The sequence below is a fragment of the Hemibagrus wyckioides genome, linkage group LG15 (genome assembly GCF_019097595.1).
Source record: "Hemibagrus wyckioides isolate EC202008001 linkage group LG15, SWU_Hwy_1.0, whole genome shotgun sequence".
NCBI classification, from domain to species: Eukaryota; Metazoa; Chordata; class Actinopteri; order Siluriformes; family Bagridae; genus Hemibagrus; species Hemibagrus wyckioides.
This window is the reverse complement of record NC_080724.1, coordinates 960,909-978,695: the sequence shown is the minus strand read 5'-3', so window position 1 is coordinate 978,695 and position 17,787 is coordinate 960,909. Positions and strand designations below refer to the sequence as shown.

Below are 17,787 nucleotides of genomic sequence, written 5' to 3'. Positions count from 1 at the left end.
TGTAAACCTGGCAGAAAGTCTTTGTCCTGTTTGGCTTATGCAAACACTTATACACAATTTTACTAAAAGATTGATAAATGAGGTGCATTGTGCAGAGTAATCCAAACATGGCTCTGTAATGTGAGATCTGCACCATAGCTAAAGGACTGACAATGTTAACTATAGACATAAACCTTTTGTGACAGAGTCTGATTGAATGCAGATTGAGTCAAGATTCATGCAATGCACAATGTCATCTCTGTTATGTGGACTTTTGTTGAACATTGAGCTACTTTTTGGTCTTTCTGGACAATGTTCAGCACTTACCTTTAAAGACAGAATGTTTTGAGATGTTTTGTTTATATTTTAAAATAGCTTTGACAGTCATAAATGAGAATTTGGATTATTTAATACTTTCAGATGTCTGAACTTGGGTTTTGGTGAATTGCTACCAGTGGAAATTATAATTCATAGACTAGAGGGAAAATGAATAAAAACTGCACATTCTGTCGGTCATTAAAAGGTTTTTGTACATAAAAGCATATTCCAACAAACATTTAAATCGGTGTATTGTTTATGTATGTGCAGAAATGTCCAGAGTAGTCAGAAGAGAGCGGAGGCTTACTGAGTAAATGAACCAGTATGAGAGAGAAAAAGAGAAATGAGAGAACCTAATTCAGATAAGTTTGAAATTCTGGAGACACACCGGGGATTAGATCCTGTGTCCTTGTACAAATCTTGCTGGCTTTGGTTACCATCAGAATGTGGAAAGTGAGAAGGAGGGAGAGGATGGGACCGGCAAACAAGAAAAACATTGTATACTGGAGAAGTCAATCTGGCACAACCATGAAGATTAGGACTTAAAAGAATTGATCTGGACACTGCGCACTGTGAGATTTAAGTTAATGACAAGTTAGAGAACATTGAAAACAGCGATCGGATAATAAATATAGCTGGCCAAGTATCAGGCCTGTTGTGGCCTTTATATGCTAAAGAGGAGCTCAGAAATGTCCCCAGCTTGGAGCTGAATGTCTGGACCTGAGTTCTGTTACAGAATTTCTTCCTCCATTTCTCCCCTGCTGCTCAGGGAGTGGAGTGGCTATAAGAACATGGGTATTGTTTTCTGCCAATGGAGCAGCCACAGGGCTATAAAAAAATTTTTTTTTTGGAATTTGGTCCACCTGAGGAAAGCCAAATAATCACCCATCCCACACACACACACACACACCTTGTACTTTTGTGGTATTACTGCTGATACACACACTTGACAGAGTTGCTCTCCTGTAGAAACTCTGAGAGCCCTGTGTAGATTCTACACTTATTCTATCATTCTCTAACCTCAAAGATTTTTAATCACTGAACCTCTTTGGTAATAGTTTGTGTTATTAGTTAATACTTCATGAGATGATCTGTATAGATTTAGAATTACAACAATCATATGTCTAGTTTCCCAGGTACAAATAAAAAGAAACACAAGATTGATCATCACTTTGGGAGTGAGTGTGAAGGCACTTTTGTATTCAAGACACTTTACAGACATTTAGCCAAAGAGTTGTATTATAAGTATTGATATGAACAATATTTAGCACAGCACTGGCATCTCTTCCAAAAAGAAAAGTAACTTTGTTGTTAGAAGCAAAGATACTGCTGTGGCATGAAGCCTGGAATAAGCAGACATCCAGAATACACAGAAAATAGAGCACAGTGTCTTAAGAAATACAGATAAACACCCTGAATTACGCCTTTGAATTAAATAGTTAAATAAACAATTCAAATTAGTGTGTGCTTTTAAACTCAACAGTAAAGCAGGTGAGATGTGAAAGGTGCAATCTCCACAACTTTTAGATGATCTCATTATGATTCTGTGGCTCCAGGATGACCCTCTGGAGTTCAGGGATGCAGGACAGAGCCTTTCGGGGAATCCTGTTCACATCCAGGTAGTTGTTCTCCAGGTGTAGAGCCAACAGGGGAGACGAGTTAGTGAGACTGATTTTACACACAGATTTCACCGGGACAGCACTGAAACACATCATTTATATAAAGAGTTACTTACACATACATCTCTGACAAATACTTAACATACACACCGATCAGGCATAACATTATGACCACCTGCCTAATATTGTGTCGGTCCCCCTTTTGCTGCCAAAACAGCCCTGACCCATCCTGCACTGTGTATTCTGACACCTTTCTATCAGAACCAGCGTTAACTTCTTCAGCAATTTGAGACCGGGAACACCCCACAAGAGCTTCAGTTTTGGAGATGCTCTGATCCAGTGGACAATTTGGCCCGTTTGGTCAAACTGGCTCAAATCATTACCCTTATGTCCATTTTTCCTGCTTCTAACACATCAACTTTGAGGACAAAATGTTCACTCTATATATATATATTTCATCATCTAAGAAAGATTTGACTTCCAAATACGGTGGTGGCTCAAGTGGTTAAGGCTCTGGGTTGTTGACTGGAAGATTGGGGGTTCAAGCCCCAGCACTGCCAAGTTGCCACTGTTGGGCCCTTGAGCAAGGCCCTTAACCCTCTTTGCTCCAGGGGCGCTGTATCATAGCTGACCCCAACCTCCAAGGATGGGATATGCAAAGAAAAGAATTTCACTGTGCTGTAATGTATATGTGACAAATAAAGGCTAATTATTATAAATATTATATTAACTCTGTCTAGTAGCTGTAAAGCTGTACGAGTCTGCCTGGCTATAAACTGCAGGGCTGTGTAAACACTGTGAGTCTCTATAGCTGAATCTACACAGTTACTGGCAGACAGCCAAAGGAAACACATTTCTTTTTCTAACTAGTCTGGAGTTTTCAGTGCTTTAGGTAGGGTATGACTGACAAGCTAGAGTAACCTAAACATGCAGACAGGTTTATGGTTCTGAAATTCAAACCAGATGCTGAAAAACACGCCTAATGGCTAATTTTGCTTGAGAAATGAACAATAAGAATAAATGCAAGCAGGTCCTCAGTGATTACTAATCTGGGTTTTATTATAGAGGACATGGTCTTAAATGCTAAATTGAGGAGCTCTGCAAATTTCACAGATGATTCTATAATGTATTTGAGTCAAAGTGAATATTTGATTTGAAACTAGCATTATACCAGACTTAAGATCTTCTTAATGGAGTGGATCAGTGATAAGTGAAATTTACACAGTTCATTAATTCACCCTAAATATAGCTAAACAGACATGTTTAGTGTAAGACATTTGGGGTTTTTAATCCTATGTAGTCGATATGTAGTTAATGTTCTCACCCAAAATCTTTTTCATAAACACATGCCCACATCCAGTGAATATATGCTTCGAATTACACCCAGTACCTAAATAATGACTCTAACTGACATTGATGCTGTAGAGATGAACAAGAAGATTTCCTGTTTTTTGCCACTAAGCCATACACTAGGTTTAATTTCTGCTTAAAGATACATGGAAAGCAGTAGGTTGTGCAGAGGACAATTCAGTTTCACTACAACATATGATGTAATTTGCAAACATTCATCCATTTCTTGTAAGCTACCTTACTTTTTTAGCATTAGTGTCAAACATGCCTTATTTATGACATTTGTCCTGTTACAGATGGGATTTCTCACTGAACCGATGCTGCTGGTCCTGCTGAGGTTAGGTGATTAAAAATAGTATGAATTAACAGGGTTTTTTTTAGTTATATAAAATAATTACAATAATTAAAACCAGTTTATATAGTAATAGCACTCTACAGTTGTGAAGAGGCACACCTAATCACCAGATAATGTAATATTATTTATATCAATAAATGAAGAATGTAGACATCGTGCAGCTGTGACTTTACTCATCCTCACCTGATAAGATTGTGATCTAGCCGCAGCTGATGCAGGTTCTTGAAGTAGCGGATGTTTGGTGGGACTCGCTCCAACCTGTTGTTGTCTAGGTGAAGCTCCTCCAAAGTTTTGTAAGCTCCACGGAAGGCCTTCCCTAGCAGCCCATGCTCCAGTAGCTGGTTGTGAGAGAGGCGCAGTGACTGGAGGCCTGGACGCAGATGGCTCAGAGTGTCAGGAGGGATGGACTGGATGAAGTTGTGCTGCAGGGAGAGCTGTCGCAAAACTCTGGGCAAGTGAGCAGGTACCACGTACAGCTGGTTGTGAGACAGATCCAGAGTCTCCAGCTTCCTGAGTGAGTGGATAAAGAATGAAATATATTTACTATGAGATATGCATCAAAACAATGTGCATAAAGGTTCTGACACAGGAACCAGTAGACATTTACATGGGCTTCCACTGAGCTCTTTCCCACCTCCCAAAAACATATCAGAAGGTAAACTGTCTACACTGATAGGTATGAATGAGTCTGTGTATGTGCATGGTGTCCTGCAATGGCCACGGTGCGTCCATGCAACATGCCCAGTGTTTCAGCAATAAGTTTTACATCCAGCATGATCGTGAGGAACATGCTACTGAAGATAATGAATGATGAATAATAAGGTGACCAGTCAGAATAACTTTGAGTAGAATTGTGGTCCTCCTTCTCTTTAATAGTGCAGATGGAGCCAAACCTTTCCATCAAAACGTCATCCAAGGCATAACAGTTTTCCTTAACGTTCCAGCTCTCTTTATTCCTGAAATCTATTGCTCAGCATCCTGAATGTTCTGCGGTCTTCCGTGCAGTTTGATGAGACCCGTGACCGCTAACAGACACAGACACAGTACACCTAGACTGTGTGTGTTCACAAAATAGATTAAATAAATAAAAGCTAGTAAATACATGAATGATCTGTAGAGAATGAATAAATGATTTAAGTTTAAAGTTAAACTAAAGTAAAAATTCTAAATGACCTTGTAAAGATGATTATTAATATAAAGGAGTGACACACTGTAAAAGTGAGTTTGATCTTCAGGATTAACGTGTGCTTCCTGACTCAGATATTCTGGCACTGGGGTTGTGTTCTCAGCCAAAAGCAATCAATACATCGCAGGCAGTCCTACTGAGAAGCTTAGGTCATGCGATTGCCACCAGATGCTCACCAGAGTTATACAACTAGGCTTACGCAACACCGCACGTTGGCTTGGACAACCGCTGTGCAGTCATGCACAAGGATTTATCCTGGCTCTGTTTGCTCCCTTAATTTCTGGACGTATGACAGACACAGGAGCTGCAGGGAAAAGGATGCTGCAGCAGGACACTGCATTCTGTCAATTTACATACAGTATACAGCATCTGTCTTGATTTTTTTGAAAAAAATGATGACTAGAGGGTTTTTTCTTTGTATGAATGAATTTTTTCTGCCTAGGGGAATTTATGTAAATTGTTCTGCCATGGTATTGTGTGTTCATACATGTCCCGAAGTTCACCCCTATCAAAAAATAAATAAATAAATCCTGACCACTGTAATTCTTTCTCATTATTCAGAGCATGGGTCTTTCAGTTCATATATTTTAGCTGTCCAGCCCTCAGTATCCGTCAAACCCCCCCTTACACTCTGTTCCAGCTCACAGCTAACCAGAAACAAATGGAGCTCTCCTGGAGGTCCCCTTCTTTCTTTTTTTTCCTCACACACAAACAGTAACAAGCAGACTTTTGAGCGCACACAAACCCATACAAACAAATCGTCACCCCTGCAGAGTCCAGTGGGTCTTTCACCCTCAAGCTGTTCCAATTCCCACAGCATTAAACAGAGAAGCAGGGCAACACATCACATTATAGGAATGTTCCAGTGACGGTCATCTGTTGTGTATTTGCTTTTAACTCGGGTATAAATTCTGGCATTTTCCTGTACCGAAAAATGGAAAGAAACAATTTCATAATGGAAGTCTACAGTATGGCTGTCGGGAGAATCTACAGAGGTTTATTTAAAATGCATATATTCTAAATCAGTTTTGTTCATCTTCAATTATAGATAGTCAGTTTATTCTTTTAGGAACAATTTTTTCAAGAGGAAGAATCTATAGTTAGCAACATCGTTGTTTAGGTCCTATTGTGCATAGACATTACCAGCACTGGACAATTAATTAAAGACAACAGCTTGAGCCTTGTCTCATCATTAGAGTGTGGTGTCTGTATTTCTGAATGAGATGTGTATTTAAACATCACAGATCACATCCAGCACCTTTTCAGTTATTAAGAATTCCCGTACATGGTCATTTTATCATTTATAATTTAATGGTGTTTAAAAAATGATGTAGTATTCCTTTAAAATCACTGGTCATGCATGGGTCACTGGTAAAGGAAACAGGCTCTGTTCTCACTGCTCTTCTCTGATCTTATAAATTTAGTATACCATAAAAAGTGAAGTAGAGCAGCTTATGGACTTTTAATAAAACACACTGCCAAGCTGTTCAGTTCTTTAGGAGGGGCAGTGTTTATGTGTGTGCCTTTGGATGAAGCTAGACACTTTATTGTGTATTTCCTCAGTGGGTTATACCGAGGACTGTTCTACTCTGAGTGCACTAAAGAGTTAAAAACTGGCAGAGCAGCTAATGAGGGAACATGTAAAGGTTGGTGGTGGCAATTAGACCAGCTTCACAGAGCGGAATTAAGGAGTCTGTTCGGACTGGAAGGTGCTCACAAACACACAGGAGATGAAAGCAGTGAATTGGGGTAGATGCGCAAATTTACACAGAGATAATAGCACAGTGCTGTTGATGTTGGCTAGATCACACACACAGACGCATCAAAAAGATGAAAATGGCATTGGTTAGTGGCACTAACATTAAGTGAATATGATAGTAGAGTTGTTAAGATAATTACCATCTACTGAGTGCCACTGTAAGATTATAGATTTCTCCACTGAGAAACTCATAAAAAGATGCTGTAAAAAAAAAAGTCTGCAGCAACAGCAACAAAAATTACGATGATTATATCAACCCACTCCTGTCTTCTCTCCATCTCTGCTCTCTTCTTCTTCTTCTTCTTCTTCTTCTTTGTTTCTAACATTCCTCTTTTCAGGAAGAATATAACAACATACACAAAACCAGGCATAACATTATGACCACCTGCCTAATATTGTGTCGGTCCCCCCTTTGCTGTCAAAACAGCCCTGACCCGTCCTGCACTGTGTATTCTGACACCTTCCTATCAGAACCAGTATTAACCTCTTCAGAAATTTCAGCAACAGTAGCTCGTCTGTTGGATCGGATCACACGGGTCAGCCTTCACTCCCCACGTGCATCAATGAGCCTCGACCGCCCATGACCCTGTCCCCGGTTCACCACTGTTCCTTCCTTGGACCACTTTTGATAGATACTGACCACTGCAGACCGGGAACACCCCACAAGAGCTGCAGTTTTGGAGATGCTCTGATCCAGTGGTCTAGCCATCACAATTTAGCTCTTTTGGTCAAACTTAAAGCTCAAATCCTTACACTTGTCCATTTTTCCAACTTCTAACATCAACTCTGAGGACAAAATGTTGACTTGCTGCCTAATATATCCCACACACTAACAGGTGCCATGATGAGGAGATACTCAGTCTTATTCACTTCACCTGTCACTGCTCACAGTGTTATGGCTGACCGGTGCATGTGTTACACAGCATAGTGTAATGTATCACAGAATCAATTTATCAATTATCAATTTCTCAAACTTTGTGCAGCCAAGGACAAATTTCATCATGGCCCCATCAGAACATATTTATTTGAACTTAATAAAACTAAAATCTAAATACTAGGCTTATTATTGGAATGTGTACATTAATATTTAGGTTATTTATTGGAGCCCTCAAGCTTTTTATATTCCTGAATAGTTTGTGAGATTTAGATTGAACCCATTAAATTCCAGTGACCAGTCTGCATATAATATTTTTGGTAATTGGGTTGTGATTTTCAGACCACAACTGGCAGTTCTTACCAATCCTTAAACATGTTGCTTGTAAATGAAATAGCTCTTGTCAGAGACTACATCGCCTCCACTTTCTTAATCAGACAATGTCGCACCCTCAAGTCACTCTCAATGTGCTTTCAGTCATATCAGAAACATTCCATCTAACTGGACGATGACGATGATGAGCACTGCTGAGCGTTCTAGCTTTCGGGTCAGTGGTGTCACTGGACTTATTTGTACTGAGTGACTGACCCTGGAGAGATACACAGCTCCTCTGTATGTATCCTGATGTAACCTCTGGGTCTGAGGTCTGAGCAAAACCTGACAATTTTACACTTTCAGAGCTAAAACACAGGATGTTCATCAGTTTAATTATTACCTAAGAAAAAATAAACAATGGATTCTATGAAACAATAGAAATCCTGTGCTTTTACTGTAGTCGTGGCGATACCTGGGTGATGTGCGCCATCTAGTGTAGAGAATAAAAATACAGAAGTCGTGCTGCCTCAGTATGGGTGATGCTGGTAGATGTCTTGGCCAGGATAAAGGACAATCACTAGTTCAGTCATTAAGTAAAAATAAAAAAAAGGATTCTGGGACAATCTCCCAATCCTCTGCTTTTATAATATTAATGGCAACAGGCTGTATGACCAAATGGACGCGTGACCAGAGAACATTACATTTCAAAACCTTGAGCATTAATATGGAGTTGGTCAGCTCTGCACTGCTTTAAAGAAGGCTTTCCACCATATTCTGGACTGTGGCTGTAGGGATTGTGGCCATTCACCAAGAAGCCGGACACTGATGGCGTTATAATTCACCGCAAAGTTGAGTTGAGTTTCAATTTTTGGAAATCTACTTCTCCAACCCTCAAAAAACTGAAGTCTTTATGGACCTTGCTTTGTGTACAGGGGCAGTGACCACTCCTAGGGCCACTTAATTTCAATGAAAGGAATTCGTACGGCTAAAACATACAAATACGTTCTAAGCTATTGTTTCCTATGTGTCATATGAGTGTTAAGGTCAGGTGTCCACCTGCTTTTGGCCATATAGTGTACAAGGTCAATGTGCACCATCTAGTGTAATGGAAGGAAAATGTGTAAATGTTTCTACTTTAAAGAGATTCATTTATTCATGAATTTCATCCTTTTTTTCAGTAACTGGTTTATTCTGGTCAGGATCATCGTGTGCCTGGAGCCTATACTGGGAACACTGGACATGAAGGAGAAGTACACAGGGCACCATGCACTCATACACTTACATGTAGTGACTGTATGTCACTCAGTATATATTTTCTTTATAGAATCAATAATATTAAATGCTTGATTTGTGTAAATTAATCTGTAGTTTTCCATATGGAGCATTATTTGATATTCATTATTCTAAAAGCTTTATCCGAGACAGGGTTACTGTGGGATCTGTATGAGATGACACTCATAAATGGACACCACACTCACACACTCATTCATGGACAATTTACTCTAGTCAATTTGCTTACTGGAATATTTTTGGAAGGTGTGAAAAAAGTATAGTACACAGAGGAAACCCACACAGACACATTAAAAACTTCACACAGACAGTAACCTGGGCTCAGGATGGAACCATGAGGAGCCGTGAGGTGGCAACACAACCTGCCCTTTTACTCTGAATGTGGACAAAAAAGTGTACTTTTCCTGACCAAATAAATACTCCTCTCTACTACTGCAAACGTGAAAACTGTGCCGTAAGAAATAAAAGACGTGTAACTCACGGCAGGTCAATCCAGGCTCTGGGGAAGAAACTGGTGTCGCTCAGGAGGTTGTGGCTCAGATCCAGGGCTTTCAAGTGACCAGAGTTCTTCAGAACGTTTTCCTGGACCTCCACTACCTGATTGTGTGGCATACTCAAATCCTGTAAGGACAAACGGTCACATGCATAATTATATCAGAAAGAAATGTATTATAAAATCAGCTATAACGTATTTACAAGAGCTGACCTCTAGAGTTGCAGGAAGTCCGTACGGAAGGCAAGTGAATCGGTTGTTGTCTAGCCTCAGGTGTTTGAGAGTGGTGAGGTGTTGGAAGGCCAGAGGCTCAACACTGCCCTCCCACAGGATGTTTCCTGCCAGCTCTAAGTGGAGCAAGCTTGTCAAACCTACAGAAAATTCAAAGGACATTTTGAGACACTAGACGTTCTTATATAAAACTTTTTTACATCCTCTTGACCATCTTGTTCTACATTCTATAGAATAGGTTACTCTAAACTCTAACGCTAACAGTGCTAATGAACTTTAAACACCACTGCTGAATGCTAGATTCCCCGGTAGTAGAAAGGATTATATTAATGTGATCATCTGATATTATATTTCTCATAGTAACATCATGCACAGGTACCTGTAAGGTGAACGCTCCATATAAATATATCTTGAAAAATATCTTTGATAAGGTTATTTATTCAATTTTCACTTCAGTTTATTTGAATAGCGCTTTTAACAATCATTCAGTTTTAGGCTATTTTACTCATGGAAATTAATTCTGTTTACTTCACTATAAAGTTAATAAACAAAACATTAATATTTAGAGAAAATCTAAATTCATGCATGAAAATATTTTTTTTAAAAGCTGTGGGATTTACTGTTACTGGAAAATATTGGTCTTGGGCTTGGCATCGCACCGCCTTGTCACTGATGTTTAACAGCACAACCTGTCGAGTTTTATTCCTTACATCTCACTCTTCACTGCATATCATTTTTAATTAAGACAAAACCATCAGGTCCAACCTTCCAAGTTGTGAGAAAGCACTTGATTTATCTTGTTGTCGTTGATTCTCAGCTCCTCCAGAGATCCTGGCAGTTGTGGGATTGTTTCTAGTCCATTGCCATCAAGAGTCAGCACTCTTAGGTTAGTCAGATTCTGTAAAGGATAAATAAAGAGTGTGGACATAACTGTGAATAACTGCAGAGTACAGCTGTGGACTGGGTGTTTTACATGCTTAAACACCATCTTTTAATCATGATGCTAAATTAATCTGGCTGCATGTTCAGGAAAACCACTAAATGAGTACTCTCTGGTTTTTGGTAACTCTTATAGTGGTAGGACATTTTAAGCTAGAAGCTTTCTTTTTAAAGCCCTGCCCTCTGTGCAGTCCAGTGTCACACTGTACTATTAGAGCTACCCCCTAGAATCCCCTGGCCATTGATATTGGTGCACATCAGGATCGGATGCTGTAAAATACGACCTCATTTCCCTCCTCTTTGAGAGCACCGGCTCCTTCTGGTCATTACAGAGCCATCAGAATACTCTAAAAAATGCTGAAGGTCTTCTGCAGCTCAGAGAAATAATTATACTGGGGGAAACTGAGAAATAATGTGGGAGATAAATTGAGTTCATTGATATAAGACCATTTTGTAAGATCACGTCTACATTCCTACACCCGGATTCATCTGAATATCTTTCTGAATTTTTCATCTGAATGTAGAACATTCAGGCAGTGCCGAAAGTTGATTGAAGGACTTATTTTTAGCTGGATTTGACTTGTAGCAACACAAGAACCCTGGTATTTTTCTTCTCTGACTCTGTTGTGATAGTTCTTTCATTTTTAATAATAGCTTGATATCCTCTAGCCTTAACATTGTTTGTTCATGTCTTGTAGACACCTGTGTAAGATAATATTTTATAATACATGTAAGGGAGGTATAGAACACCTTGAAGAGTTCAGGGCTGATAGAAGAGTCATCCAGAAAGTTTCTGCTCAGGTTGATCACCTCCAGGTTGGGCATACCAGAGAAAGCCTCAGAAGGTAATGTAGTGAAGTTGTTTCCTGTGACAGAGATGAAAAAAAACGTTAAGAAATTGAAAAAGATATGCTTTAACTGAAAGATTTTTTGTTATATAGTTAAAAAATGTTCAAGGTACAGATCTTCACACACTACATTCCTCCTCTAAACTCACCAGCTAGGTCGAGTATAGTGATGTTAAGGTCATTGATAAGGGGAAGTTCAGCAATGCCAGCCTCTGCACAGGAAATCTCGGTTCCATTCACTTGGCAACCCTCTGGTAGCAGTTCAGCGGTACTGTTCCCAGCTGCTTCGTTCTCCTCTTCCTCTACCTGTTCTTCTTCCCCTCCTTCATTTTCCTCTTCTTCACCTCCTTCTTCTTCTTCTCCTCCTTCTTCCCCTCCTTCTCCACCTTCTTCTTCTTCCTCTTCTTCTTCCTCTTCATCATCATCATCTTCTTCTTCATCATCATCTTCGTCTTCTTCTTTCTTTTTCGTTTTCGCCGGCTCGTTAGCCTGGCCAAGAAGGCGGCTCTTTTCGTTCCTGAGCTCGTGCAGTACTGTGCTGAGTTTACCTGAAATTCCGTCTCTCATTTTCAGGATGGAATTTAGCTCCACCCACGCTGCCAAAGTCCGCCCCAGATCTGGCTCCTGACAGAAACATGGAGCCCATCATTAGACATAAATATACAGAAATGACTGCGTTTGGCACAAACATGAAAAAAGACTAAATGTAGTGGATAAACAGGAGAGCCAGAAAAAGAGCAGTGCCAATTTGTGAGATGAAAAACTATAGTTGAAGACAAAAATAGCCAGTACACTCATTATAACAGGGGCACACCTACTCAGCTGACCGCAAACTGGGGCGTTTAATGTACATGTAACTGCACATATATATATATATATATATATATACAGTACGTACAGTAAAGTAATTGAAACTTGTTGGTTTTGCTATTTCTTGTCATTTAATCATAGCTTAAGAAGTAAAAAAAAAATGAGTTTGTTGTTCCTCAAGTGTTCTGACAGACCCAGGCTCACCTGCTTGTCCTTGGCTGTGCCTCTTTTTGGCTTCTCGGCTGCTCTCTTCTCCCCTAAGAACAAATACTGGAATTAAGTCACTGCCACACACAGCAAAGTGCTAATTAACTTGTACATAGATCATCAGCTCCAGAATTATTACCATTTTTTCTTCATAAAGAAAAGGATATTAAAATGTATTTGTGGTTTAATCCCAAACTGAAAATATAAGAAATCTAACTTCATTTAATTGAAAATTTAAAAAAAATCTTTTTTAATTATTACCACTGCTGCGTTTAGTACTTTATGCAATCGCCCTTGACCGATATAGCACACTTTTCTCCTATAATGCTTAATGAGACTGGAGAACAAGAGCAGAATCTGAGGTCACTCCTCAGTACCGAAGCTCTCCAGATCCTCATCTCTCCTCTAGACTCGACTCTTCTCCTTTTCACCCATCTGTACCAGAGTGATAATGATTGTTGGAGCTGACTGTACCTAAGCCATGAACACGGCACTTGGCAGAAGTAAATGCTGCATTTACACAATTAACTGATAGTTAACTGAAACAAAACATAAAGTCTATCATTTTCTTCTTTTATTTCTGAGATTATAGGTGATCTAAATAAAGAGAAAATTGTGGGTCACTACCTTCAACTTTTCGAGAAGAAAATCCACTGATGCTAAGACAAATTGATAATGGAGTCGTTATCTATTCAGCCAATCATGTGGCAGCGGTGCAATAAATATACAGTTCATCTCAGATACATTCGGGTACTCTTCATATTAAACATATCATAAAGAAAAAGTGTGATCTCTGTGACTCCTGATTGTGGATGATGTTGGAACCCGAAGTGCTGGTTTGAGTATTTCATCTCCTGGGATTTTCACACACAACAGTCTTTAGTATTTACACACAATGGTGTGAAAAAAACAAAACATTGTGAGTGACATTTCTGTGGGTGGAAATACCCTGCTGATGAGAGAGGTCAGAGGAAAACGGCCAGAACAAGAATCTGAGGCTATCGAGAGCACAGTCAGTCAGATGTTTCAAGGTGTTTCAGACTGCAGACCCTACACTAACAGGACGTTTTTTTTCTAGAGACTTTTTCTCTAGAGACTGTTGTATGTGAAAAAGGAGATCAGCAGATTCTGGAATATTCCAACCAGAACATCTGGTACAAAGAACCATATCACTATAGAGAAATTTCAATTTTCTTCCTTCTGATGCTTGATGTGAACATTAAGTGAAGCTCTTTAGATGCAGCTGCATTATTTTATGCATTGTGCTGCTGCAACATGATTGGCTGAGGGGTTAACTTCATTAATGATAAGTATACAGGTGTTCCTAATAAAGTGGATGGTAAGTGTATATACAAACACGTTAATTAAAAAAAAATAATTGACTTTTTAAAACTGAAAATAAACTGGAAATAATTCAAAACAAAAAAGAAATGTGAAAATTTTTTTGACTATTCAATAATCAAGATGTCCAATTTCTCAGTATTTAAATTCATGCAAATATCTGATATTAACTCTGTTAGCTCCTTTATACAAGAGGTCAGATTTTCACAAGACATGCCGATGGATTTGATGTAAACATTTTTTACAGAAATCCACTGGAATCAAATTAGAAATCTAATCTCAAACACTTGCACCATTAGAGCATCATTACAGCAAAACTTACTTGAATATTCCACTGCTGTCTTCACCTCTGGATTGTTTGTCACGTCAGCACTCGTCCCATTCTCAGCAATCTTTCCCAGTGCATTTGGCGGGTCTGCTTCCACAGCCCAAGCTCCTACAAACACACCTACACAGATACACAAAATCAACGCTGACTGCATGGTCCTGATTTACTGTGAGCTCTAACACTCAGTGTGACCGTCTCGCTCAGTGTGCACCTGATGCCTGCCCTCTTAAAGAGTCAGCTGGAGGAAGAGGAGAGTCCAGGAGGAGGGGGTTAATCATGTACAAGGAACATCCTTGCCTGGAAACCTTCCCATTTTCAGAAACATCATCCTCTCTTTTACGCATTCAGTGGTTAAGCTGTGTTTGCATTCTGAAACATTTTTAGAATGAGAGAAGGAGGGAGAGAGAGAGAGAGAGAGGACACAGCAGGACAGGGAGAATGGCAGACAGTGGTATTAGCCATGTCAAGCCAGCCAGAGTGACATGACTTCACACTTTGTAACACTTATGATAGACAAATTGGGAAAATAAGAAAACAAGTGTGAAAACAGGGAGTGGACAGGCTGACTCGGTCACGTCTGTCTCCGGCTCTGTGTGGCTCAAGGCCAATGGCATGTATGTCTGAAAAGGAGACGGACATGGGCCAAAAAAAGAAAAAGACAGTGCTTAAAAACCAAGAAAGTGAGAAGCATCACACACACACACACACACACACGTATGGGGTATCTCTCTAGAACAGCTTCGATTTTACTGCTAATATATATAATTTTTTATTAAATTAATTTCCAGTTTATTACAAATTCTATTTATTTATAAAGCATTGCTACTAACCATGATCATCTTTATAGCTGTTATACTTTTTATTTATTTATTACTGAATATTAATATGTGTCATTGATAACCCATAATTGGGAGGGGGGGGTGTAATCCCAGTCTGATGTGAAGTGGACAAAACTGAAGGTTGACCACTTGAACATTTTACAGAATCATTCCACAGTGACGGAATCTGACTGGTCAGAAGGTGTTTTCTATAACAGCAGAGATCTGAAAACAGTGCTGGCTGTTTTGTTGTAAACCTCATTCCAACACATTACAGTCTCTACAGCAACAACACATTTTCAGGGACGTGGATGATGGACGCTCCACTTGTCTCTTGAAGGTTCCACAAATTAAATGAATTATAAATATAAATACATGTGGTTTTAAGTATCATTCTTTAATCGATTAAAAACTGGAATGATTAACGAGTAGATATTTTTATCCCTTACTTAATCTAATGCTTATTAATGTTTAATTTAGAGTAATAAAGTTTGAAATTTTGTCATCCTACAAATGGTTTGGATTCTGTGGAGGAATAAAAAAGTTCAGGAATAAAAAGCTGTACTATAATGGTTTCCTGAAATAAATCTGATTTACCTAGTGCAGAAATTTACCAAGTGTGCCTAATATTTGAGTAGTTGGTTAATGCTCAAAAAATGACCCTGTTCTGCAATCATACGAGTGTCCAGGGATATTTTTAGACAGAAGGGAGTTCTGCTGCAAATAATAAAAAATAGAATAAACATCTGGGGGATTTAATGCTAAACCTATCTCAGCTTCAAGAATTAAAAGTTACGACAGGTTCAATGTAAGCTCTCTCTCTCTCTCTGTCTGTCTGTCTCGCTTTCTCTGTCTGTTTTTTTTTATCTCTCTCTCTATCTGTCTCTCTCTCTATCTATCTATCTATCTGTCTCTCTCTCTCTCTCACACACACACACACACACACACGCATGGGGGAATGCTGACCACAAGGAATCACTGTAGAGTGAGAGATAGCCCAGTGACTCCATTAATGTTTGCTAAGACGAACACAGGCTACAACACAGACTATTACTACTATACTGTTTATATAGCGAGTACATGATTTTCCCAAACCTCTCCGAGCTGATATATTTATTTTTTTTAATAACCTGCCATAAGGTTTAAATGCTAACGTCAGAACCCGTGTAAGTTAGAGATTTGTAGAGGGAGAAGGGAATCTGTTCAAACGACTGGACAGCCAACAAACAACTGAACATGACCACGAAGCTGACCATGTGGCCAACCTAATTATTTACAATAACAGGCTTCGCCCCGTAGGTTTGCTGGAAATGATGGTTTATAACAGTGCTTTATTTAAGTTCTTGTGTAAATATTAAAATTCCCTGAAAGAACAAAATACGTAAATATGTCGAGCTTAATGCGTGTGATCTTCCAGCCTTTTTCTCAAATTAGTTGCGGTGAAAAAGTCCAAATTTCCAGAGAGCTCCTGTCCTGTGTGTCCGAGACGGACTTTTATCCCGAGTCAGTCTCCAAACAAACACAGACTAGGAACCAGTACAAACCTTGTCATTTTTATCTGACAAGCCACACACACTCCTTTTCTCTCACTAACGTGTGTGTGTGTGTGTGTGTGTGTGTGTGTGTTTGAAATAACATTGAAATAACCCTCTCCACCTGCTCCCCTCCTCCAGCGCTCTCAGATCAACATGTTCTCAGAATAAGGTCAGAGTTGCCAGATTTGTTATAATCCCCGACTAGTGTTCTATTCTCAACACCCACAAAATCTTTTAAACCTAATTATTCACAATAATCAGCAACTACTCCGAATGTCTATTCTGTAGCAGCAGGGACACTAACAGAAAATGTTACAGGGTTGAGGACAGAAGTTTGGACATGCCAACATGCCCTGGATGTTTTCAGTATGAGCTTAAAAAGGGCCTTGGCCTGGTAGTTTTAATGCTTCAAAGTGATGGTTTTGGGTACTAAGGGATTTTTCTTTTTTAAACAGTTGTTGAGCTGAAAACAAACCATTTAATCTGGCAGCAGTGAGCGAGGTGGCTGTGGTGGGTACGAGCAGGGTGTGGCGAGAACATGGGTACCTCGTACTGCCAGAAACACGTCGACGTCTTCACATGCTGGGCAGCACAGGTTACCGGCTAAATGTTCCACAGAGGGGCAATGCAATGGACACATCATTCTAGGGCTAGACAATGTAAAATATATAAATAAATATTGCTACAAATTTACACTGGATGCATTTGTTTTAGTAATTCTTTTGTGTTTGTTTTAGCACGCAATGTTCAGTGCTTGTTAAGGCCAAAGGGCACCAGAGCAGCTGCAGGAGCAATGACATTAGAGCTGTGACCCTCACCCGGGTCCACCCCAACACAGCTATACTCTATAGTCCTACAGCTATACAGCTATGCTGCATTGAAATCACATACTCCCATACTAAACAGCACATGAAAACAAAATCCTGTTATATGTAGCTGAGTTATTGGATTGTTTTACTATTTAATGTGTCTATAAGTGGACAGAGAATATATAGACTGTATGAACAACAACAGGTGTGAAAATAACAGTGGTGTAGCAGTTTGACAAAGGCCTGGCTTTTTATGGCCATTTCCCTTTGTGCAGGGGGCTTCTCTTAGAGGCCTAGCGCTCTTCCCTCAGTGATTGGCAAATGCAGGTGACCGGAGGTTAAGTTTAGAGCTCGATATGGGCCTGCAGGCTGGATAGCCACAT

General features: G+C 39.5%; 1 protein-coding gene across 1 annotated transcript; it reads right to left on the bottom strand.

Annotated features, from left to right (window-relative positions):
- Window positions 1-1,460: 1,460 nt before the first annotated feature.
- Window positions 1,461-17,769, bottom strand: si:dkey-32e6.6 (extracellular matrix protein 2). Its single transcript, XM_058409845.1, has 9 exons — window positions 14,237-17,769; window positions 12,571-12,623; window positions 11,706-12,180; window positions 11,459-11,574; window positions 10,535-10,667; window positions 9,752-9,909; window positions 9,527-9,666; window positions 3,805-4,131; window positions 1,461-1,998 (listed from the first exon to the last, which is right to left on the bottom strand). Exons 1-9 carry the CDS (start codon window positions 14,394-14,396, stop codon window positions 1,821-1,823), a joined length of 1,740 nt encoding a protein of 579 aa, XP_058265828.1. The 5' UTR covers window positions 14,397-17,769; the 3' UTR covers window positions 1,461-1,820.
- Window positions 17,770-17,787: the final 18 nt, after the last annotated feature.